The 26,348-nt window shown below is 48.6% G+C and overlaps 1 protein-coding gene across 3 annotated transcripts in view; it reads left to right on the top strand.

Moving 5' to 3' along the window:
• The window catches only part of ZFP64 (ZFP64 zinc finger protein), a 91,943-nt gene that overhangs the window by 46,640 nt on the left and 18,955 nt on the right, over positions 1 to 26,348 (top strand). Inside the window, exon 1 of one of the 3 annotated variants that reach the window (XM_040460012.1) lies at positions 24,712 to 24,851. The exons of the other annotated variants lie outside the window; for them this stretch is intronic. Coding sequence (XP_040315946.1) covers positions 24,746 to 24,851 — 106 coding nt within the window. The 5' untranslated portion in view covers positions 24,712 to 24,745. Of the gene's footprint in view, positions 1 to 24,711; positions 24,852 to 26,348 lie in introns of those variants that run through there. 3 annotated transcript variants of the gene reach the window in all.

Raw genomic sequence — 26,348 nt, 5'->3', positions numbered from 1 at the left:
CCTTAAGGAGCTGTTATTACCCTCCCCATCTTAGAGCTGATGAGATTGAGCGATAGAAAGGGTAAGCAGCTGACCCCGGGTCCCACGGCTCGTTGATTTGATTTGATTTGAATCACACAGTGATTCAGATCTTCTTCTGCAGCCAGAATCCCGCGTCGGAAATCCAGTAAACAGCAGGGCACATCCGTCCGCCTTTGCTTGAACACAAAGACAGAGCAGTAGGTACGAGCCCAGGGGCCAACATGAAAGTGGGAGGGCATGGCAGGGGGATGGGACATTTCTCGCTCAGGTGAGTAGGACAGGTGGAGGTGGCGGGCCAAGGAGGTGCTCCGTTCTCCTACTAAGCTAACGTCCATTGAGCACTTCCTGCAGGCCGGGTACTTGCTAAGCATTTGACTGCCACCTCCTACCACCAACTCCCCCGAAATCAAGAATGGACCAGAAGAAAGCTCTGAGGTTTCTTCCGGCAACAGCATTGGCATCCCTGAGCCCCCGGGAAATACATCCCTCCATACTCATATCGGATTTACTTTTTTTTTTTTTAACATAGATACATTTATTCGTATTTTTAAAACACGGTTTCTTAGGACAGTCAAGATTTTTTTTGGACGGAAAAATTACAAGTCCAGTGGTACTTTTGACTATTCTTCCTGACATCAATCTCTTTTTTTTTTTTTTTTTTTCGAAAATTAACTATGACACTTGAGAAGAATTAGGAAGTTACTTTTTTAATGCTGGTGTGGTTTTGAGCAATGGTGATGGTCATTTACCTTGGACTGCATTTTTCCAGTATTATCCTTGCCCTGAGAGTTACTGCACGGGATTCTGAAGGTGGAACTAGATGTTATTTAGTTCTTAGAACAAGGGAGACTATAGAGCGAATGTTCTGGATCCCATCCACTCTTATGATACTGGCAGTTCGTTGGTAGAATCGTTCCGGCTGCGTGTACAGAACGAGGGACAGGTCAGGGGGACGAAGACACCGGGTCGAATGATTGAGCCCCTGCCTTGAAGCTGTTTATTGTCCAGGGCACCATTGTTTCCTCTACCAACACTGTGGGTCTGGAGGGCTGAGACTGATCCTGACCACTCTGCACCCCCGGAAAAAGCGCTCAGTAAATGTTCATGGAACTCATTCATTCATTCATTCATTCATACAATAAGTGTTTTTTGGCCACCTACCGTGCGCCAGATGCAGTTCTGGAAACTTGAGGGTTATCAATGAGCAGAGAGTGATCTTTGCCTTCATGGAGTCCACCTTCCAGGGCGGGGAAGCAGACAATACACAGCAAACAGAATACGTAAGTGTGTTATAACAGTGTCAGGAGGTGATGAGTGCTGGGGGGGGGAGGGGAGTTCGGTAGGGGGAGAGGGGTTGATGTTTTAAATAGGGTGGTCGGGGACGTCCTCCCTGAGAAGTTAAGATCAGGACAAAGACTGGAATGAGGGAGGAAGCCATGCGGTTACCAAGGAGAGGAGAATTCCAGAGGGAAAAGCCAGTGGGAAAACCCTAAGCGAAACACGAGAGTGCTTTTCGGTGTAAATGCGGCTGGAAACGGGAGAAAGCGAACAACAGCAGTAGACAACGAGGATGATGCGAGAATTTTTCTCTATGCCTTGTGCGTGCCTGACATATATCATGATAAAAATTAAAGCAAGAATACCAATTGTCTTCACTCTGCAAATATGCTGTTGGTGCTGCGGGGCAGGCAGGACCCTTGCCCTCTAGGAGCTCACGGTCTCATAAGGCAGACAGCACATAAGTGCTCTCGCGGGGGACACGAAAGCATGACCGGGAAGCCAGGTGACCCAGGTTTGGACCGCCCAGGGGAGGCTGCCTACGGAAGGTCAAAATGCCCAGTAATAGCCACAGGTGAAAAGCAGGAAGTAGGAAGTGGGGAGTGAGCATTCTAAGGGAGGGGGCGGGAACATACGAAGGTCTGGAGGGAGAGGGGTCCTTTGCGATTGGAGCATTTTTCCAGAAGGGAAAAGGGGAAAAAGGAAGAACACAGATTGGTGCTCTTTGTGGTGCATTTGGCGCCTGGGGAGGTTGTTTATCGCAGGAGAAAACAATGCCACACGTATACCATAAATAAAAGACGATCGTACAGTTCACCGTCCAAACTGGGACACCTGTGGGAGTGAAGGGGCACCGTTGAGAATGATGTTGGGAGAGCAGATGTGAATCAGCTTCCAATGTGCCGTTGTGACTGACGGAAGGCCACGGCCAGAAGCTGTCAGCTAATGACTAGAGCTTAGCCCTAGCAGTACGATGCAGCAATGCAACACGAGGCATATATTAGAGTGTCGCCTCCCACGGGTCAGTTTTCCGAAGAAAAGAACAAGTCCCATGCCCCAAAGCTGATCAAAGCTTGGGTCTTTGACCTGATGCTTTAGACATGAATTGATTAGGAGTATAAATGTCTCTGTCAGCCTTTACCAATCTGTTCATGCTTCACTGTGTGATTGTATTCCAGTCTTCAATGTTAACAGCTGCGGTAGATCAGGTTATTGTTCCAACTCGACACTCCCTCCCTGGGACCGAATTCTATGCATCCACCCTCGCCCATTGGCATCATGGTGGGTGAAATGTGGCTTCCCCACCCCCACTGATCTGGGGCAAAGCCATGTGATTTCCTGTGGCTAATGGAGTACTAGTGGACCTGATGGGAAAAATCTCTCATTCATTAATGTGCCTGTACGATTCGGCTTATCCTCTTATTCTCAAGTGACCTGTCCTGAGAAGAACGTGCCCTGTGTGGCTGATGGCCCAAGCAGAAACGGGCAGACAAATGGAACTGACCTCAACCCAACCCTCAGCCTAGAGCCAAAGCCAGCAGAGCCACAATGAACTCACAGACCTAGAAAAAAGAACATAAATATTTGTTGTGGAAAGCCACTGAGATTTTCGTTTGTTACACCAGCACAGACTGACTAATACAGGAGACGATGAGTGAAAACGTCAATGTATGATCGAATACAGAATTACCATATCCAGTATTCAGTATTTATTTGAATGAGTGAAATCATGTTTTCCCTACAATCCTACTTTAAAATAGCTTTCATACTCTGGTTTCTCTTCAGATCAAACAAATCTTTCGCCTTTGACTAAAATAACTTTTGGGGCACCTGGGTGGCTCAGTAGGTTAAGCGTCAGACTTCAGCTGAAGTCATGATCTCGTGGTTCATGAGTTCGAGCCCCACATCAGGCTCTGTGCTATCAGCATGGAGCCTGCTTGGGATCCTCTGTCTCCCTCTGTCTTCCCCTCCGTGCTCACACTTGCTCTCTCTCTCTCTCTTGCTCTCTCTCTCTCTCTCTCCAGAATGTTTTTTTAAAAAATAAAATAAAATCACTTTCAACACAAGTGTGATGAAAAAGTACCATTTGGATATAAATATATCAGGTCCCTCCTCCCATCTTGTTTTGCCTCCTTTTCTTACCTTTTTTTTCTTTTTTTTAATTTTAATTTCATTTTCCTTTCATGGGCAAGGACACCTACCCATAGGACTCCCCACCCAATCTACGTAGGACCTGTTGGCCTCCATAGGGCATCTTTTGTTCAAGGCAGCATTTTGCCAGTTGGCTCTGAGACCCAGCACCCCCCAGGAGCAGACGCACAGAAGGAACGTAGTGCTGGAGATGCCTCCACTTTTATGAGACTTCACACCTTCCCACAGAGGATTCTGTTCGTTTCGAGCTACCTCTCACTTACCAGGGTCTTCAGAAAGACAAATGGTTTAAAAGATGGGTATGTTGGGGCTCCTGGGTGGCTCAGTCAGTTAAGCATCTGACTTCGGCTCAGGTCACGATCTCTCGGTCCGTGAGTTCGAGCCCCGCGTCGGGCTCTGTGCTGACAGCTCAGGGCTTGGAGCCTGCTTCCGATTCTGTGTCTTCCCTCTCTTTCTGCCCCCCACTCGCACTCTGTCTCTCTCTCAAAAATAAATGATAAACATCAAAAAAATAAAAGATGGGTATGTCGAAGGCTCAATGAGAACTTAAAAATTAGAAACTAAAACAATAAAAGAACAGGGGCCCCGGAGTCCGAAAGAATTGGGCTCAAATCGCGGTTCGGCATCTTCCCAAATATTTGACCCAGCAAGCGACCTAACCTCTCCGAACCTCAGTGTCTTTTCCTGTATGGCGGGAATAATAACAGCACCTACCTTAGAGCCTCGTAAGGTGGGGTTAAATAAACTAATGCATGTGGAGAAGCTGGCACACAGTAGGCAGTCAATTGATGTAGCCGAATACAAGAGCAGCGCTAATGAGCCACTCGCTCAGCGCACATGTGTCCTTGGTGAAGCCACCCAGACCTCGCACCCGTCATTGTCAGGGCTGCTCGCAAGCCACCTCCGCCCTGTGTGGTCCCCACGCTCACCTAGGTGGAGGGCAGTGCCCTACCTGCCACGGCACCAGCCGGTGCACATCGGCCACTCCCACCCCTTCCTTGGAGCTGGAGGACGAGCACATGACCTGGGCTTGGCCCGCCGGATGCTCCTGCCCCAGACGGGAGGGATCGGAATTCACTCACAGTGGCAGCGTTTCAGCGGACGTGTAAACTGGGTGCGATGGCGGGATGGGGGCCGCGTGGGGTCCAGCTTCGGGGTTTCGGCGTCAGTAGCAGAGAAGTCTCTCTGCGTTACCCAAGGCAGATGGTCCCCACGGGACATGTCATGGTGGCACCTGTCTGGCCCGCCTCCCCCTCTGCTCATCACCCCGGCCAGGCTCTCCACGCCCATCGAGGCCCTTAGCTGCCCGTAAGTTCCTGTTCTGGTTTAACTGGCCAACGGTTTCTGTTGCCGGCACTGAGCCAGCTCAGGCGTAAATCTTGGCACCTTGAGGCAGAAGGCTGCCCCCCACCACTGTCGTGGGATCTCGCCTCCCTTCCGAGAGCTGGATGGTACCAGCTTCACGGCCGGCCTTTGATTTCATCACAGAAGGGGAACTTCTTAAAGTAATTCCGTCCCCCGATTTTTTTTTTGTAAAAAGTTTCGAACGTACAGCAAACTGAAAGAATTTTCTGGTGAATACCCATAGGCTTTGCATGAAGATTCTATCACCATGTTACTATATTTGCTTTTTAACGTTTATTTATTTTTGAGACAGAGAGACAGAGACAGAGCGCGAGTGGGGAAGGAGCAGGGAGAGAGGGAGACGCAGAATCTGAAGCAGGCTCCAGGCTCTGAGCTGTCAGCACGGAGCCAGACATGGGGCTCGAACCCACAAATAACAAGATCGTGACCTGAGCCAGTTGGACGCTCAACCGACTGAGCCACCCAGGCGCCCCTGTATTTGCTCTATGGAGTATCTTTCCATTACAGTACATTATTCATTGAAAAGGTAATACATGCACAGACTGGAAAAATTCAAACATTTCAATGTGGTATCTCATGAAAAATGATTCTCCTTACCGCACCGGATTCTCGCCTCTCTTCCCCCAAAGCAACCATGCGCTAACACATGCTTGTATGTGTAGTTTTTGTTTCTTTTTCTTCTTGCTTCTTTTCAGTGGGCCCTGACTCGACATACTGTCCTGTAGGGGGGTCTTCTCTTTTTGTTCTTTTTCTTCCATTTAACAATACATCTTTCAGGATTTATTCTGTAAAGTTTATTCAGCACCTACTAGGTGCCAGGCACTTTTTCTAGCCAGCAGGCACCCTGACAGGGTGGAATCATTTCACACCACCATCTGGGCCTGAAGATTCAGAAATCATTCCGTATCAGCTCATGTGAAACTAGTTCATTCTGTTTTCAGATTTTATGGTTAAGTAATCTCTAACCCCAACGTGGGGCTGGAACCCACAACCCTGAGATCAAGAGTCCCAATCGAGCCAGCCAGGCACCTGTAAACTGGTTCATTCCTAAAGGCCCTCCTTTTTCCTTTAAGTTTATTTATCTATTTTGAGAGAGAGAGAGAGAGAGAGAGAGAGAGAGAGCACAAGTGGGGAAAGGGCAGAGAGAGAGAGAGAGAGAGAAAGAGAGAGAATCCCAAGCAGACTCTGCACCACCAGCATGAAGCCTGATGCAGGGCTCAAACCCACGAACCACAAGATCATGACCTGAGCCCAAGTCAGACACTTAACTGACTGAGCCACCCAGGAGCCCCAAAGGGACTTTTAATCCAGCGTTTACAAGCTGGTAAGACCCAGGTGGTAACAAAAATGTGAGAAGGACTGTGTGATACAAAACAGTGAAAGCTTGGCCGCTGGACTTCAGGAGATCAGAGGCTGTAGGTACAGCTTATTAGCTCTGGGAATTCTTGGGTATTTTCTCTGCCATAGATGAGACTCAGATATTCCCCATTGATCTGTTTGTTTGGATTTCTTTTTTCAGTGCTGCACCTCACCTCTATTCTGTCTCTTTCACATACCCCGTGGCTTCCACCTTGGGTTTTTGCTTTCTCTGGACTTCAGAAGCCCCTGTCCGGTCTTTGTCTCCAATTTGATCAGATATTTTCAACATTCTTTTGGTTACACGTAACAGGAAACATACTAAAACTAGCAGAAGTAAGAACACTTTGGACAGACAGTGGGTAGTTTCCAGAATCTAAGAAAGAAACACAGGGCTAAGCCCCAGGGAACTTAGGACCTACACCAGGGAGGTGGTTTTGTGGGCATCTTTTTTCATGATCATGCCCATACAGCTGACCTTGGCTTGGCTTTATGCTTTCCTCCGGCAGATGGGTTTTTTGTTTTGTTTTGTTTTGTTTTGTTTTTTTGGTACTTGGCAGAAGGATACGGTCACAGCAGCTCCAGCTTTAACATCATCCCAATTCAGCAAACCCAGAGGGCAGTCCTTCTCTCTCTCTGCTTTGGTATATAAATAGCCCAGGGATGGCCCTCCGCTGAGGCACACGCCCAATCCTAGAGCCGCTCTGTGGTCTGGACGATACAGTGAGCTAGGACGAGCCCATCCTGCCCACTGGCCATCTGTGGCTTTTCCATAACTAGCTGTCTGTGCAAAACCTTCTTGGGAGCTTCCTGGGTATAATCTGAAACCAGCTCTGTACCGGAGGGTAAGGAGAGACTGAAGAGTCAAGCCACTCCATACTAGAGGGTGGTAGCTTTAATATGCAAGGAAACGTACACACGACACTTGTCTTGGGCGGCTGCAAGACAGATCTCTACACCCTCCTGCCAAATCTCAAAAGTTTATATGGAAGCCTTCACTGGGTTCAGTCGTGTACCATCCCTTCCAGACGGTCTAAGCACCACATCACTATCTCAAGGCTGCGTCCTTGGGGCGGCTTGTGGGAGTGGGGAAGGCAAACAGAACCCCTATTTCAAGTAGAGAGGAGGGAGGAAGAAGCCTCCGATGGCTGGGGTCCAGCTCATGGGTCAACCGGTGGTCACATCCTCTCCGAGACCTCCCCTAACTCTGCCAGTCCGACAAGAACCATCTCCCCGGAGGAAATAGGGTAGCATGGTTATACAAAACCATAAACGTTCACTGCAGAGGCCTTAAGCCTCTGCTCCCTCTGCTAACTACCTCTTCCCCTTAGCATTTCCTAGATGTTCCTTAGGGATCTGCCCCGCCCCCACCTTCAGTCCATATGCTCCAAGTGGGGCTGACACTCGCCCTGCATGAGGGGAAGGGGTGTGTCACATGCTTGGCCAATCAGAGTACCCTGTGATCTTGGTCAAAGTTACTGGTCTAAAGGAAGGGTCGGCAACTTATTTCTTTTTCTTTTTTTTTTTTTATTTTTTATTTTTTTATTTTTTTATTTTTTGAGGCAGAGAGAGACAGAGCATGAGTGGGGAAGGAGCAGAGAGAGAGGGAGACCCAGGATCCGAAGCAGGCTCCAGGCTCTGAGCTGTCAGCACAGAGCCCCACGAGGGGCTCGAACTCACCGACCGTGAGGTCATGACCTGAGCCAAAGTCGAATGCTCAACCGACTGAGCGACCCAGGCGCACCAGCAAATTCTTGCTAAAGCAACAGAAATGGTTGCTGATTTCAACAGAAATAATTGATAGTAAATTCTTTTTTTAGTTTTTTTTAAGTTTATTTATTTATTTTGAGAGACAGAGTGGGAGAGGGAAGGCAGAGAGAGAGGGGGAGAGAGAGAGAGAATCCCAGGTAGGCTCCACTCTGTCAGCGCCGAGCCCAATGTGGGGCTTGAACTCACGAACCGTGAGATCATGATGTGAACCAAAATCAAGATTCGGACGCTTAACCCGTCGACTGAACCACCCAGATGCCCCAAAAGTAAATACTTTAGATGTAGGGGGTCATCTCATCCCTGTCGCAGCTACTCAACTCTGCGGTTTCAGCACAAAAGCGGCCATAGACAATAAACATCTATGAATGAGGCAGTGTTCCCAAAAAACCTATTTACAGAAACAGGCAGTGGCCAGATTTGGCCCACAGACCATAGGCTGCCATTTCCTGGTCTAAAGAATGGGCAGAGGGGCGCCTGGGTGGCGCAGTCGGTTAAGCGTCCGACTTCAGCCAGGTCACGATCTCGCGGTCCGTGAGTTCGAGCCCCGCGTCGGGCTCTGGGCTGATGGCTCAGAGCCTGGAGCCTGTTTCCGATTCTGTGTCTCCCTCTCTCTCTGCCCCTCCCCCGTTCATGCTCTGTCTCCCTCTGTCCCAAAAATAAATAAACGTTGAAAAAAAAAATTAAAAAAAAAAAAAAAAGAATGGGCAGATGACCCAAGGCAAGCCAATGAAGCCTAACCGGGGCTAAATCCTGGGACTTCTGTTTGAATGATCAGGAAAAGGGCACTTTCTCTACCTTTCTTTTCCTTGGAGCTCTGAGGATATAAGGCTGGCCCTGCCCCAAATCTTCCAGTAGAGATATATTATTAATCTATTGCTATATAACAAATTACCCCAAAACTTAGTGGCTTAACACAAAGAATATTTACTACCTCAGGGTTTCTGTGGGTCAGGAGTCCAAGCATAGCTTAACTGGGACCTCTGTCTCAAGGTTCCTCACAAAGCTGTAATCAAGTTGTTGGCCAGGGCTGGGGTCTCCTCCGAAGGCTCAGATGAGGGGGACAGATCTGTTTCCAAGCTCGTTCACATGGTTGTTGACAGGATTCAGTGATTCATGGGCCATTGGGTTGAAGACCTTGTTGCCTCACTGGCTGTTGGCCCGACGCTATCATCAACATCTTGCCTCATGAACCTCTCTATAAGGCAGCTCAAAACATAGCAGCTGGCTTCCATCAGAGCAAGCCAGCAAGAGAGAACAAGACAGGGTGAGCGAGAAGGAAGACAGTCTCTGTAAGTGACATTTCATCACTTTTGCCAATTCAGCTTATTAGAAGTGCGTCTCTAGGTCCGGCCACGGGGAGGGGATTAGCCAAGAGCAAGCATTTCTGGAAGCCAGGCTCTTTAGGGGCCACATCAGAAGCTGCCTACCCCATGAGAGAACCACCTGGGACTAAACCCAACACACAGCAAAGCTTTGCTGAGAGGAGCAGAGAAACCAAGATGGCGTGATGTTTGAGCCCCTGGGTCACGCCAGAGCTGGAATACAAAGGTACTCTCAGCCTTCAGTTCTTTGGCACAAATTCTTTTCTTTCTTAAGGGGGAAGAAAAAAGGAAAGGGTGCTTAGTTACTTGCAAGCATACAATCCTGACTAATAGACCCTCCATTACAGAAACTGAGTCGAAGGAAGCCTTGGGTGTCTCAGGCATTGTTCATCGACTGCTCCCTCTGTGCTAAGTAATGCCCTAAGCGTGTTACAACTAGTATCTCATCAACCCTTATGGCAGCCCTAAACAGGAGACAATGCAATAATGCTCTTTTTACAAATGAGAAAACCAAGGCCCGGAAATATTAAGCCATTTGTTCCAAGCCATAGAGCTATGACGTGGCCATCTCTGATACGAAAGTTTCTATCTTTTGAGTATTGTTCCTCAATACTCAATGCTACATTGTTCCTCAGTGAGTGTCTCTGGTGAAAAGTTGTTCTTAGACTCTTTGTAAGCCCAGCACCTCAAGTTAAATACATTTGCCGTATTGAGTGATCGGTCGATGGATTGATTTAACAGTCCATAAGCGTGTCAGGCACGCAGACCTCTTGAGGGTGAACTTTTTTAGATCCAGCATTTCCCTTACAACGTTGAGAGGGAAATAGTGTGGGTATTTATTGTGCCCACTTCTTAGGTGATGGAACGGAGACCCAAAACTCATGGGTTCACCGCCATTCCACGCTGCACACTGCCGGACAGGCGATGGCACGATTCGCCATGCCTTCCCCTCGTTCAACTTCCCCCTTCCATATGTAACCTAGGACTCATGCCCCTAACACAAGAGGAAGAGGAGTTGGGGGGACTTACACCTTTGCAAGATGGCAAGTGGTTTGGCATCGAACAGAAATGAGCATAGCATGAATAGTACTCCGGCAAAAACTGTTCATTTTCCCCCATCAGCCGATGCGTTCTTTTTTTTATGTTTATTTATATTTGAGAGAGAGAGAGAGAGCAGGGGGGCAGAGAGAGAGGGAGACACAGAATCCGCAGCAGGCTCCAGGCTCCGAACTGTCAGCACAGAACCCGACGCGAGGCTTAAACTCACAAACCGCGAGATCATGACCTGAGCCGAAGTCGGACGCTCAACCGACTGAGCCACCCAGGTGCCTCAGTGTGTTCTTTGTAAGACTAGAGTCACTAATGTTTTTGTGAGGTCTGTCGTGAATAATTCATACATTCACAGTGTCCTAATAGCAAAACAAAACAACATAAGATGGTAATACGTTGAGATGTCTCTTTCTCATCCTGTGTTCCCTTCCTGCTCCTTATGGGTAACTGCTTTTCTTTCTTTCTCTCTCTCTCTCTCTTTCTTTCTTCCCTTCCTTTTTCTTTCTTTCTTTCTTTTCTTTCTTTCTCTCTCTTTCTTTCTTCCTTCCTTTTTCTGTCTTTCTTTCTTTTTTCTTTCTCTTTCTTTCTTCCTTTTTCTTTCTTTTCTCTCTTTCTTTCTTCCCTTCCTTTTTCTTTCTTTCTTTTCTCTTTCTTCTTTTTCTTCCTTTCCTCTTCTTCCTCCTCCTCCTTCTCCTCCTTTTCCTTCTTCTTTTCTTTGCCTTATTGCAGTTTCCCCAGTAGCAGACCCTGAGACAAGGATTAGAGAGCAAGGAGCTTATTTGGGAGGTGATCCCAGGAAACACCCAGAGTCAGGTGGGTGCCGGAGTGAGACAGAGGAGGGAAAGAGCCGATACAGAGTGTGTGGTCGGCAGAGCTGCTGCTGTGGGCATCTGGCACTTACTCCTGCTGGAACCCCTGGGAGGCAGGAAGGAACTGATGCATCCAGAGTTATCCGTTTGTGGGGCAAGGTTGCTGAGGTATTCATCCACCAACTCCCCGCATTTGCTGATTGAGAGCTGCTCCTGAGGTAGTAGGAAGAGATTGACAGCCCAAGCCTTTCAGGCTGCTGCACTGGGGGGCAAAGTGAATGCTCGCAGAGAAAACCCCAGAAAAAGAAATGCAGGTGCAGGGACACCTGGGGGGTTCAGTCGGTTAAGCGTCCGACTTCGGCTCAGGTCATGATCTCATGGTTCATGGGTTCGAGCCCCGCGTCGGGCTCTGTGCTGACAGCTTGGAGCCTGGAGCTGGCTTCAGATTCTGTGTCTCCCTCTCTCTCTGACCTTCCCCCATCCATGCTCTGCCTCTCTGTGTCTCGAAAATAAAATAAAATATTTGAAAAATTTAAAAATAAATAAACATTTAAAAATTAAAAAAAAAAAAAAAGAATCCACATTCCCAGACTCCCTTGCAGCTACCTGTGACCATGTGACTAAATGCTGGCCAATGGGAGACAACCAGGAAGTGACACACTCTCTGGGTTACTCTGTAAAAGACAGCTGCTTGCCTTCCTCTCCCTTTTTGCTCCTTCCCGTGGACTGGATCACAGGTGTGGATCTTCACCTTGAGAGAAACACTCCAGGGGCTCGTACAGCAACACACTAGGACACGGGTCCCCGGCTGATCTCCCGCAGCATCATCCGCCAGAAGTAAACCTTCTATTTCATTCGTCACTTTTATTTGGTCTCTGTTAAAAAAAAAAAAACTCAAAGCACTAGTGTAACTAAACACAGGATCACATCACGGCCTGCATTATAGTACAGCTGAACACTAAGGTTCCAAACACAGCCCCTTCTGTCTTTTTCACCAATGTATCCCCAGCACTCCCAGCACAATGTAGGTATTAAGTAAAATCAGCATTTATAATAATTGTTATTCTATTTTATAATAGTTTTTTTTTCTTTTTCAAATTTTTAAATTCTAGCTAGTTAATATATAGTATAATATTGGTTTTAGGAGTAGAATTTAGTAGAAGTAGAATCACGTACATATAACACCCAGTTCTCAGCCCAGCAAGTGCCCTCCTTAGTACCCATCACCCGTCTAGCCTATCCTCACGCCCCTTCCCTGTATCAACCCTCAGGTTGTCTTCTATAGTTAAGAGTCTCTTATGGTTTGCTTCCCCCTTCTTTGTCTTCCCTTCCCATGTGTTCATCTGTTTTGTTTCTTAAATTTCACATATGAGCGAGATCATATTGTATTTGTCTTTCTCTGGCTGACTTATTTCACTTATCATAATACCCACTAGCTCCATCCACCTTGTTGCAAACAGCAAGATTCCATCCTTTTTGATGGCTGAGTAATATTCCACTGTATATGTATATATACCACATCTTCTTTATCCATTTGCCAGTCGATGGATTTTTGGGCTCTCTCCATAGTTTGGCTATGTTGGTAATGCTGCTGTAAACATCGGAGTGCACGTTGCCCTTCGGATCTGTATTTTTGTATCTTTTGGCTAAATTGCTACCTAGCAGTGCAATTGCTGGGTCATAGGGCAGATCTATTTGTAACTTTCTGAGGAAGCTCCATACCGTTTTCCAGAGCGGCCGTACCAGTTTGCTTTCCCTCCAGCGGTACAAGAGGGTTCCCCTTTCTCCGCACCCTCGCCAACATCTGGTGTTTCCTGTGTTGTTACCGTTAACCGTTCTGACAGGTGTGAGGCTATCTTGTGCAATAGTTTTCAAAGTTAGTATCGTGTAAGGGGAGTAGGCGGGTGACTGCCGATAACAATGGCAAGTAACATTCTTCATGACGTGCTGCTTGTCGATCCCTTTCCATACATTCCCTTTGAATACTCAGGAAACCCCTTTGAGGTAGGTTGAATTATTATCCCCATTTTACAGATGAGACTGAGGCTCGAGAGGTTAAGAGGCTTGTACAAAGCACACATCTGCGAAGCGCTGGTGAGGCTAGGCCTTAGCATCAGTGAGCGTTCACGGTCTTCGTGGTCAGAGTCATTACCACTGTCGGCATGGCTGCTTCTCAGGCGAGGAGAGGTGAAGTAACTTCACCTTGTCAAACCAAGCCTGGAATTGGCCTCTGGATGTGTCCGAAGCTGAACAGGAAGAGAAGGGAAAGGGGGAGCAGGAAACGGTTGAATGTATCCTGTCTGCCATACAAGGCCATGGAGTCGACCTCCCACCAGCCTCCTTTGCCTTATCGCCAGCGTCCCACCCACCTCCGGCCAGACTGAGGCTTCTCAAAACGGCTATCTCTTACCTCCTGGCCTTTGCACAGGCTGTCCCTGTGCCTGTGACCCTCTTCACCTCACTTCTGTACCTGCCCAAGACCGACTCACCCTGTTACGAATCGGCCTGTGGCAGGAAGCGTTCCCTGACCACTGTGTGAACCTTTATCACACTGTCTCGTAACCGCCTGTTTCCTTATTTTCCATCGTCGTTAATCTGTGACTTTCTCAAAGGCCTGCTGGTGCATTCCTAGAGGTTAGCACAGTGCCTCAAAACCGGAGAGAACCCCATAAATGTTTGGCCAACAAGTGAATGGCTCTGGGGCAAGCCCTAATGGACAACGTCAGAGTCGGGGAGACTGTGGCCTAAGACATGGAAACACAAAAAGAATCTGCAGGTGACAATCGGTCTGGGTGATTTCGATGTTGCTGGAAAGGGATCGGAAACTCACTTTTCTCAGGACTGGCTAAGACAACGGACAACCCATGTTGCCACACCCTGCCCGAGATCTAGAAGCTTAGAAGTCTTTTCTTTTTAATTTTTTTTAAATGTTTATTCCTTTTTGAGAGACGGAGAGAGACAGAGCATGAACGGGGAAGGGGCAGAGAGAGGAAGACACAGAATCCGAAGCAGGCTCCAGGCTCCGAGCTGTCAGCACAGAGCCCGACGCGGGGCTCGAACTCATGGACCGCGAGATCATGACCCGAGCCAAAGTCGGACGCTCAACCGACGGAGCCGCCCAGGCGCCCCTAGAAGCTTAGAAGTCTTACTCTTAGACAACATTCCTTTATAGTTCAGGAACCACCAAACCTGTAGGAATCAGCAGGTGACCTGGAGGCCGTGTTCTCTATAAATAAAGGCCCTGATACACTGTGGCGCCTACACGGCCTCCTCCTCCAGTACGTCATTTCATTACAGATTCTAATCCATGAAGGGGAGGGGCTGGGGTATGGGAGCAGAAAGGAGAAATGTGAGGATGCGAGTACTGGTTCTGAACATTTTTTTTAAATGGTTATTTTGAGAGACAGAGAGACCAAGCGTGGGAGGGGCAGAGAGGATCCCAAGCAGGCTTCACGTTGTCAGTGCAGAGTCCAACATGGGGTCAATCTCACGAACCACGAGATATGACCTGAGCCGATATCAAGAGTCGGACGCTTCACCGACGGAGCCCCCCGGGCGCCCCGTTATGAACATTTTCGAATAAGACTGTGCCCTGGTGACTTTTTTTTAACTAGTTCCCTTTTGTCCCCCCAATCATTTTCATCTTAAAAGTTACATAATCTGCCGGGAATGTAAATTGACACAGTCACACTGGAAAACAGTTCGGTACTTCCTAGGAAAGTTGCAGGTGAGCATATGCTGTGATCCAGCTCCCCCCCCCCCCCCACCGCTGCACATCTCAGCCGTACCGGGGACATTGTTAAAATGCGGATTCTGGGGCGCCTGGGTGGCGCAGTCGGTTAAGCGTCCGACTTCAGCCAGGTCATGATCTCGCGGTCCGTGAGTTCGAGCCCCGCGTCAGGCTCTGGGCTGATGGCTCGGAGCCTGGAGCCTGTTTCCGATTCTGTGTCTCCCTCTCTCTCTGCCCCTCCCCCGTTCACACTCTGTCTCTCTGTGTCCCAAAAATAAATAAACGTTGAAAAAAAAAATTTTTAAATGCGGATTCTGAGGGGCGCCTGGGTGGCTCAGTCAGTTAGGTGACCAACTTCGGTTCAGGTCATGATTTCACAGTTCGTGAGTTCGAGCCCCGTGTCAGGCTCTGTGCTGACGGCTCGGAGCCCGGAGCCTGCTTCGGATTCTGTGTCTCCCCCTCTCTCTGCCCCTCCCCTGCTCACACTCTGTGTCTCTCTGTCTCTCAATAATAAATAAACGTTAAATTTTTTTTTTTAATAAAGAAAAATAAAATGCAGATTCTGATTCCAGTGCGTCCCTAACTTTAACACGGATACAGATCACTGGGAGACCTTGTTAAGAAGCAGATTCTGACCGCAGTGCTCCTCAAACCATAAGGTACAGAAGAATCGCCTGGGGATCTTGTTAAATGCAGATTCTGGGCGTAGAGCAATTTACACCCAAGAATCAGGAGATCTGTGCAAGAGTGTCGATAGCTACATTGCTCATAATTACCAAATTGGAAACCGCCCATTGGCGGCGAAGGTGTAAAATGTGGTATATTCAAGTGTGGACTCCAGCTGCCTGCCTCACCACGGCGCATCTCACACACTTCAAGAAGCACTTGAAGGAATATTACTCATGCAGCTCAAAAGGCGGCAAAACTAAGCATCATTATTTAGGTGACAAAACTGTTGTTGTTTTTCATCGAAGTATGGTTGATGTACAGTGACAAAACTATTTTTAAATCATAATTACCCAAAATTAGAACTAGTGAAAGAAGGTGGCAGAAGGCAGGAGACGCTAACGGACAGGAGCATGTGAAGCATTTCTTTGAGGGGCGCCCGGGCGGCTCAGTCAGTTAAGCTCCGACTCCTGGTTTCAGCTCAGGTCATGATCTCAGGTTCGTGGGTTCAAGCCCCGCATCAGGCTCTGTGCTGACGGTACAGAGCCTGCTTGGGATTCTGTCTCCCTCTCTCTCTGTCCTTCCCCTGCTTGCTCACTCTCTCTCTGTCTCTCAAAAATAAATAAGTAAACATTAAAAAAAATTTTTAAAAAGCACTATCTTTGGTACTAAGACCTTAAGTTGTCAGTGGTTACAAGGATGTTTGTTTCATTCCATAAGCTGCACATTTGCATCTTATGCACTCTTGTAGGTGTGCCAAATTTTATGATTTAAAATGTTTTAACTTACGAGATTGCCAAAAAGTATATATCAAGATGTCATTCAGACAACTGATGTCCTGTCCCCATGGATGATGCGTGTTCCCAGTTCCCTGGTCTCTGCATTCGTGTGTGTGTGTGTGTGTGTGTGTGTGTGTGTGTGTGTGTGTGAAATTTAATAGAGAGATGCTGTTATATATGTATGTTTTTACATATATACATACATACATACACACAATAGCATAACTTATCTACTTTTCTGTCCTTTGAATATTTCACTTAACATATCTTGAGAATATTCTGTATCAGCACACAGAGAAATACGTTATTGTCTATTATGGTCATATAAAATGTATCGCATTGTATGACAACCATCGCTTGGGGCGCCTGGGTGGCTCAGTTGGTTAAGCGGCTGGTTAAGCTCTTGATTTCAGCTCAGGTCATGATCTCACAAGATCAAGTCCTGTATCAGTCTCTGTGCTGACAGCACAGAGCCTGCTTAGGATCCTCACTGTCCCTCTCTCTCTGCCCCTCACTAATTCGTGCTCTCACTCTCTCTCTCTCTCTCAAAATAAATAAACATTTTTAAAAAAAAAGAAACATCAGGGGCGCCTGGGTGGCTCAGTCGATTAAGCGCCCGACTTTGGCTCAGGTCATGATCTCGCGGTCTGTGAGTTCGAGCCCCGCGTCCGGCTCTGTGCTGACAGCTCAGAGCCTGGAACCTGCTTCAGATTCTGTGTCTCCGCCCCCTCCCCCGCCTCTCTGCCCCTATCCCACTCCTGCTGAGTCTCGTTCTGTCTCTCAAAAATAAATGTTAAAAGAAATTTAAAAAAAAGAAAAAAGAAACATCAGTTAGTTAAGTATTTTAATTATTACTTTTTAACTATCAAGCAGGATGGGAATACAGTCCCTATTTTTTTTAAGTTTATTTATTTACTTTAAGAGAGAGAGAGGGGCCCCTGGGTGGCTCAGTCGGTTGGGCATCCAACTTCAGCTCAATTCATGATCTCGTGGTCTGTGAGTTCAAGCCCCACGTTGGACTCTATGCTGACAGCTCGGAGCCTGCTTCGGATCCTGTGTCTCCTTCTCTCCCTGCCCCTCCCCCGCTCATGTTCTGTCTCTCTCTCTCTCTCTCTCAAAAATAAATAAACAGGGGCGCCTGGGTGGCGCAGTCGGCTGAGCGTCCGACTTCAGCCAGGTCACGATCTCGCGGTCCGGGAGTTCGAGCCCCGCGTCGGGCTCTGGGCTGATGGCTCGGAGCCTGGAGCCTGTTTCCGATTCTGTGTCTCCCTCTCTCTCTGCCCCTCCCCTGTTCATGCTCTGCCTCTCTCTGTCCCAAAACTAAATTAAAAAAAAAAAAAGTTGAAAAAAAAATACAAAATAAATAAATAAAAAAAAATTAAAAATTTTTTTTTTTTTTTTTTTTTTAAGAGAGAGAGCAGGGGAGGGGCAGAGAGGGGGGAGATGATTACTTCCATTTGTTGCCTGATATTCCATAGTATGGTTAAACCTTAGTTTAACCTAACCAGTCCCCTGTTGCTGGGCATTCTTAGGTTGTTTCTCAATGGTTTGTGGGTTTTTGGTTTTGGGGGGGTTGTTTTGTTTTCTTGTGCTACGATATTAGTGTTGCCACAAACATCCTTGGACACGCTCCCTTGCGCACATGTGCAGACGTTTCTCTGGAGAACAGATGGAAGCAGAATTGACAGATCACTGGCAGGGCACGTTTAACAAAGTACCGCTAGGGGTGCCTGGGTGGCTCAGTCGGTTAAGCGTCCGACTTCAGCTCAGGTCTTGATCTCGCGGTCCGTGAGTTCGGGCCCTGCGTCGGGCTCTGGGCTGATGGCTCAGGGCCTGGAGCCTGTTTCCGATTCTGTGTCTCCCGCTCTCTCTGCCCCTCCCCCGTTCATGCTCTGTCTCTCTGTCTCAAAAATAAATAAACGTTTAAAAAAAAAAATTTTTTTTTTAAAGTACTGCTAAATTGCCCTCTGCAGCACCTATGAACATTCACGCTCCCACCACCAACGCGTTAGAAGACCAAATTCCCCGCACTCTTGCTAAGGGTAGATGTTACCAGCATTCTTAATTTTCACTGATCTGATGCGGAGGGGGGCGGGGGGGCTGTGTGTGGAATTGATGGTTATTTAATATTCATTCCCTTATAATTAGCGAGGCAGTGAGGCTGTATAACTCTTAGAGGTTTGTTGCCCGGAATCTGCTTTTAACAAGATCACCAGGTCATTCTTCCGCACATTAAGGTCTGAGAAATCACAATCCACTCCTTAACAAGGTCCCCAGGTGATCTGTGTTCATGTTACATTTTGAGACACGCTGGAGTCAGAATCTGCATTTAACAAGGTCCCCAGGTGATTCTCCTGAACAGTAAGTCTGAGAAGTGCAGCGTGGGGGAGAAAAAGCACATGCTCACCTTTGCTAATAACGTGTGTGGGTTTAATCTTTTCTGTTAAGAGAGGGTATAGAACGGTATTTCAATTTTTTTTAACTTGCATTTCTTTGCTCATTAAGTGAGCTGGGACTTTGTTTTTCCTACTTCTTACAAGCCATATATTTTTCTTTCTGGCGACCAGCTAGCCACGGATGCTTCTTACTTTGCTTCAAACATCCCAAAGCTGATTTTCTTACCTTTGCTATGGATTCTTCTCCCAGAAATGCTCTCTCTCTGCGTCTTCCCATGGCTGCCTATTAGATCAGGTGTTAGCTCGTAGGTCTCTTCTAGCCAGACTCAGCTACCCTCCCCTGCATCACCCACTCTGGGTCACACCACCCCATGTCATCTTGACTGTGGTCCCCATTGTTATCCGAAGTGACCTTTTGCCCTCATTCATTCGTTCGTCCTCTAGCTGCCCCGCGGGATCTTGTTTGTCTTGCGTGTGGCTCTGTACCCAACACCTGGAACGGAGCCACGCAACAGCGAGAAGTCAAAAAATGATCAGTTGAACAAATAAATTCTTGGCAGATGAAGAAGTCAGACTTGCTCCTGTCCGCCGTTACTTCCTGTTTGGGAACCATGTGTACCTGGAAAACATTTACCCGTTCTTTCATTCCTGTATCCATAGTGGAGAAAAGGTAAGGGACAGGACAGCACTGAGGTGAGCAATGACTTTTTCTCTTCAAAAAGAAAACAATTACTTGCGCCAGATTCAATGAGCAGCGTTGAATTCCTCATTTAATATACCTATACTGAAGGTGTGATGAAAGCAGGGAAAATCTGCAGCTCCTGAGGGTTCCATAAAGTCAACACAGTCTCGTTTGCTTCCCATTTATTTCCATGGAAAACAGTGTCTGCGCCTCGTTAATTGGAACCACCAATGCTGGGTGAGTGTGAGCTCTTATTACACATGTTAACTAGTACTGGTAAACTAATACTCGTACTCTGTTATAGTGATTGTTAACTCTTACCCCCTCGGCACCAGACGTTGTTCTCTGTACTTTGCATACGGAAACCCATTCGTCCTCACGACTGCCCTAGTCATATGAGCATTGCCATTTTACTGATGAGAAAACGGGAGTACAGAACAGCTTTCCCAAGGTCACACGGTAACAGAGCCAGGACTTCAACTCAGGCTGGCTCTAGTCCAGGTGTTATTACATTTTACTGCCTCTCGATCTTTATGATGCTCTGTAAAGAGATGTAGAGGGATAAGGAGAATCTTTTGTAGAACTCAGAGGGCACCGCTTAGCTCTTGGCAAAAGACTTAAGTGATCAAAATTACAGATATGTTCCATTTTCCCTTTAAAAAGTGGCAAGGGTTGAAAATTTGACTTTCTCTGGAAGGGAAACACCCTGTGGAGGAAGTATTTTGAAACGCGTGTTCGACCGTAGTTTCTTTGTTCTGTGACTTTGTTGCCGAAGGACAATGAAAAGGTGCCGCCCGGAAAAAAACCTCATTCTGCGTGTTTAAATTTAGCGATAGAATTTTCTAATCTGTTTAAACATTGTCCACAGTGGTTTGAAATCCATCTGTTAAAGACCGTAGTGATGTGCCCTCTTTAGTTTAATTTGCAAAAGCCTCGGGTTTGATTATCAGGGAAGATGAAAATTTATGAGCTGGATGTCAAGAAAATAGTCAATTTGTATGACTGGTGAATGGAATTGGAGGAGAAGTGTGATTTATCATAGCCATTGAGTGATACCCTGCTTTTACGTAGATCTCTAATCTAGGAGTTATATTTTTTGTTGTTGTTGTTGTTGTTTTTTTTACATTTATTTATTTTTGAGAGAGAGAGTAGAGGACAGTGTGAGTGGAGGAAGGGCAGAGAGAGAAGGAGACATAGAATCCCAAGCAGGCTCCAGGCTCTGAACTGTCAGCAAAGAGTCTGATGCGGAGCTCGAACCCAGAAACCGTGTCATCATAACCTGAGCCAAAGTCTCATGACCTGAGTGAACACGCTTAACCAACTGAGCCACCCAGGAACCCCTCAATTTTTTTTTTAATGTTTATTTATCTTTGATAGAGTCAGAGAGACAGAGACAGAGCGCTAGCCAGGGAGGGGCAGAGAGGGAGAGAGACACAGAATCGGAAGCAGGCTCCAGGCTCTGAGCTGTCAGCACAAAGCCCAACACCAGGCTCGAACCCACAAACCGTGAGATCATGACCTGAGCCAAGACGCTTAACTGACTGAGCCACCCAGGCACCTCAGTTTTGGGGGGTTTTTTGTGTGTTTTTTTTGTTTTGGGTTTTTTTTTTTTTTTTTTAGTAGGCTCTATACCCAGCGTGGGGCTTGAACTCACCCCCCGGAGATCAAGATTTGAGTAGTCTATGAACTAAGCCAGCCAGGCATGCCTCCATTTTTCTTTCAATTCTTCATTTAGACCCTTCAAGTCAAGCCATTAAAACCATACATGGTAATAAACTTAATTTACACAGTAACTTTGAATAGATGTGTTTAAAAAATCATAAAACGGTGCCTTCAAAAAAATGAAACAAATTTTATCAGTTGCTGTCATTACTTTTGTGAAAAACAATAATTTTGCCTTTGTTTTTTTGTGTGTGTGTTGGAAACAATGTATGCAGGGAAAATGCAAATCAAGACCACAGTGAAATATCATTGTATATTCACATGTCTGATAATACCGAGTATAGGAAAGGATGTGGCTCCGCAGTATCTCTCTCTCCCTTTGCTGGCAAAAATGTAATCTGGTGCCAGGACTTTAGCATAATCTCTTAAAGGGTCACCTGCAATCCGAAAATGTGTACATTCACTTAAACTCTGACACTTTTTTTAATGTTTATTTATTTTTGAGACAGAGCATGAGCAGGGAAGGGGCAGAGAGAGAGGGAGACACAATCTGAAGCAGGCTCCAGGCTCTGAGCTGTCAGCGCAGAGCCCGACGCGGGGCTCTAACTCACGAACTGTGAGATCATGACCTGAGCCGAAGCCGGACGCTTAACCAACTGAGCCACCCAGGCGCCCCTTTAAAAAAAATTTTTTTTAACGTTTGTTCATTTTTGAGAGACACAGAGACAACGTGTGAATAGGTGAAGGGCAGAGAGAGAGGAAGACACAGAATCCGAAGCAGGCTCCAGGCTCCGAGCTGTCAGCACAGAGCCCGACGCAGGGCTCGAACTCACGAACTGTGAGATCATGACCTGAGCCGAAGTCAGACGCTTAACCGACTGAGCCACCCAGGTGCCCCAAACTCTGACACTTTTTTAGAAGGGTCACAGATGATACCCACACGCTTCAGAAAGACTGGGAAACAACCCAAGTGCCCACCACCAGGAGGGCAGATGAATAAACTGTGCTATTTTCACAGCAATGTGGATGCTTTTAGCAATATAATATGGGGGATTCCTAGAAAATTACACACGCTTTTTTAGTTCTTGAAAAAAACTAAAATTGTGGGGCACCTGGGTGGCTCAGTCGGTTGAGCGACCGACTTCGGCTCAGGTCATGATTTCGCAGTTCGTGGGTTCGAGCCCCGTGTCGGGCTCTGTGCCGACAGCTCCGAGCCTGGAGCCTGCTTCAGATTCTGTGACTCCCCCTCTCTCTACCCCTCCCCTGCCTACACTCTGTGTCTGTCTCTCAATAATAAACGTTAAAAAAAATGTTTTTTAATTAAAATTGTGTCTTTTAAGATTACATGCACGTGCAAAAGAACTTACTGAAAAGATAAAGCAAAGGAATGAAGTGTATGGGGTTTAGGTTGACAGCCGTGAAATTGGAGGAGGGGGCCATAGGAGAGACTCTACCTAACACTGATGCTCCCAGCTTTGGGCTCCCTAGTATCTCTTATACCCTAATAAGCCAGGGACCAAACAAGCCACCATTCAAGCCAGCAATGAGCAGTAATGACCAGGTGTCACGTACCAAGGATTAATCCAATCCTGGGCACCTGAGCTGATGAAATGCCATATAAATATCAAATACAAACACATACACACCGCAGGCAGTATAAACGGGGTACCAGCGATCTCCCATCCTTCTGGCTGGGGGCACTTCTCCAGAGGCAACACCACCGTCCCCAGTTTATCCAGTATCCTCTTGAGACATTCCACCAGACACAATAAAAGTAAGCACATGATAGGTTTTCAAATGGCTTTATGTGTATGTGTAACTACACCCACATCCCAAAGAAAAGTTTAAAGGTCGGGGCACCAGGGTGGCTCAGTCGGTTGGGCATCTGACTGGGACTCAGGTCATGATCTCGCAGTTTGTGGGTTCAAGCCCCTGCCTCAGGCTCTGTGCTGGCAGCTCGGAGGCTGGAGCCTGCTTCGGATACTGTGTGTGTGTCTCTCTCTCTCTCTCTCTGCCCCTCCCCTGTTCATGCTGTCTCTCTCTGTCTCAAAAATAAACGTAAACATTAAAGAAAGAAAAGTTTAAAGGTTAAAAAAAATTGGCTCTGTAACTTAATCCCGGGGCACCTGACTGGCTCAGTCCGTAGAGCACGAGAGTGTTGATCTCTGGGGGGTGAGTTCAAGCCCCACGTTGGGGGTACGGATTGCTTTTTTTTTTTTTAAGTCATAAATAAGTAATTTAACCTTGAGTGACCTCAGCTGGCATTACACAACCATCCCTAAAGTCAATTCAGAACTTGAAAATCAGCGGGAAGTTGGAGAACAGCTCAGTTTTTGAGAAAAGTAAAAATGCTCATCCTGCAGGCCCCACCCCACGATTTGCCAACGGTAACCCCAAGGAGACGCGTTACAGGCGGCTGCCGAACCCCACGGGGCCCGCCCTAGCCACAAGGTAAACTTTCACCATCCTCGCTGTTCGAAACGCAGATTCTTAGGCCCCCGTAACCCACGGATTCAGAGCCGAGCCCGGGTCCTTTCTAACGAGGGCCCTCTCGTGATTCGCAGGTTTGGGCAAGCTTAGGGTACAGCCCCGCCTTGAGCAACTCCCCAGTTTGTAGAAAGTAAACACCTGAGCGGTGTAGGTGGCTCTCTTGCTCCCCGTGTTAACCTGATGCAAGGACGGGTCCTTCTCGGGTCTCATCAAGGTCCCAGCCAGTCTGAGCTTGAACGCCAATTAGCTCAACCTCCCCTCCCCAGACCACGCCTTGGTCACCTGCTAGGCAGGCCCACTCCCCTGCTGGCCCCAGGCTTCTCGCGTGTGGTCCTAGACCTGGGGCGCCAGAGTCACCGGACGAGGGTCGGGGTTTGAGGGCGCCGTATAGAAATACAGATTACCGGGCTCCGCCGCCTGAAGCCAAAACTTTCCGAAATCTGCATTTTTAATGAGCTCCTCCATAAAGTGGTTCATCTGCCGTTGGAGACTCTCTGGCCTCATTTAAATTTCAAATGCGAATATGCTGGAGGTCGAGCTTCTCAGCCTTGGCTGCACGTCAGAATAACCTGGGGAGCTTAAGAAAAAAATATATATATGTACACTAATGCCTAGGCTTCAGCCCAGACCAATTAAGTCAGAATCTAAGAGCACGGCCTGTGCAGCCGCAGCGGCAGTGGTTACCACCTGGGAGCTCGTTAGAAATACCGAAGCTCAGGCCCCACCCCAGACCCACTGAGTCAGAATCTGCATTTTAACGAGATCCCCAGTGATTCGTGCGCGCAGGAAAGTTGGAGGCGAGCTGTGCTTCTGAAATTTTAATGGGCAAGCGAATCACCTGGGGATCTCGTTAAAATGCAGACACGGTCTCTGCAACTTTAATGTGCATGCGAATCACCTGGGGAGCTTGTTAAAATGCAGATTCTGATTCGGCGGGTCTGGGGTGGAGCCCGAGAGTCTGCATTTCTAACGAGCTCTCGGGTGGTGTGGGCTGCAGCGGCGCGGTCCGCTCTTCCCCGGGACCCCCGAGGCCTTGGCGCCGGGCCAATCAGCCGTCAGGGTTCTTGATAAATCGCCCTGCTCGGCCGAGGCGCAAAATTGTCGGGACATGCGCGCTCCGGTCGCGGGGTTGGGGGGAAATTTCCGAACTCCGGGAAGCGGTCGTGGGAGAGGCGGGCCACGGGCGTGCGCGGCGCCGGGGGCCGCGATCCGCTCGCCATGTCGCGGCGCAAACAGGCCAAGCCCCAGCACCTGAACTCGGAGGAGCCGCAGCCCGCGCGCCCGGGGGTCGCCGACGCTGCCCCCGAGGGGGTGGGGCTGTCGGGTGAGTAGCGCTGCGGGCGCCCCGCCCGGGGGTTGCGGGCGGTTGTTCGGACGGCCCCGGGACCCGCGTGGGTGCGAGGCCTCGGGCGGGGCAGGGCGGCTGAGGCCCCCGAGTCGAGCGCGGCGGCTCAGCCCTCGGCGCCCCCGCCGCGCGCCTTTGTAAATTACACCTCCTTGTGAATTCTCTCTCCCGGGGCGAACTACGCCGAGCGCTAGCGAATCGCGAATCTTCTCTCCAAGGCGCTGGGCGGGCGCCCCGAGACCCTGTCCGAGGCCGTCTTCGGGGTGCGCCGGCGCCCGGGTCCTGGACCTGCTTCCTTGGCGCTGGTCCGGGGCGGGGCGCCTGGAAAGTGAGCCTTGTGAGTGCGGCGTCCCGAGCCCAGGGGGATTTCCGAAAGACGTCTGAGTTTCCGCAGCACCCCGGAGCTAGGGGCCGGGGTGGGGGGACGGGACACAGCAACGAACGAGCAAAAATCCCGCTCTTGCTCGAGTTTAGGGCCGAGTGGGGTCGAGAAAGATGGGACTCGAGATAGAGCGGTGAGGCGTAAGGTGCGTTAGGGGTGAGCGCCGGCTGCAAACCTGAAGCAGGGGAGGAGGTATTTCACATGGTCCGGGGAGGGCCTCCCCGAGGTGGGCATCGTCAAAAGGTGTGGGGGAGAGGCTTGGAGGTGGCTGGGGGAAGAGGAACCAGGTAGGAGGAACGGCCAGTGGGGGCCGCGGGGGAGTCCTCGAGGTTGCAGCCTGGGGTGGGGGAGGGGGGCGGGTCCAGTAAGGACTTCACCTTTTACTCTAAGCGAGGCTCTGGAGGGAGGGGTGTGTTGAGCAGAGCAGCTCCACGGAAGGATTTAGCGGGCCGAGCCAGCTGCTGAGTGGCTGGAGGGGCTCGGAGCGAAGCTACGAGGCCCCCCCGACTACCCTAAGCCCTCAGGGCGTTAGGGTCCGTGGAGCCTTGGCTTGTGGAGAGTTTTGCTAACTGGCTAAATTCCTGCGTCCACCCTTGGGCACCGCCCCCATTGGAATCTCTGGGGTGAGGCGGGGCTGGGGAATCTGCATTTCTAAGGCGCTTCCGTTCTGATAATCTCGGACTCGGATTAAGGTAACGTAAATTCTCACTCGATCGCCTCTCCCTGCCCTTCTCCCGCAGTTCGTTGAGAATCTCTCCTTAGTCCCAAATGAACTTTCTTCTCTCCCTCTCTCTCCATTTTCTCGGCCCAGGAAGGGAGCAAGGGACCTCGGGTCAGACGTCCAGCAGTGCAGATCGTTCTGGTGTGGGCTTTGAGAACCACGTATCCAAGGAGGTGGAGGAGGGGAGAAACTTAAGGAAACTACTCCTCAAATGATAGTATCTAAAACTGAAGTTTGGCTGGATGGTATTCCCATTAACCAGAACTCCCCAACTACCTTTGTGCCCAAGGACCGTGATAGACCCAGGTTGCCACTGGGGGGGGGGGGGGGGGCCGCAGGCCCCCTGCTGATCTTCTAAAGAACTGGGGGGTGT

This window comes from Herpailurus yagouaroundi, unplaced genomic scaffold (assembly GCF_014898765.1).
Source record: "Herpailurus yagouaroundi ecotype Mexico unplaced genomic scaffold, PumYag 246, whole genome shotgun sequence".
Lineage (NCBI taxonomy): Eukaryota > Metazoa > Chordata > Mammalia > Carnivora > Felidae > Herpailurus > Herpailurus yagouaroundi.
This window is presented reverse-complemented; position numbering and strand designations above follow the sequence as displayed.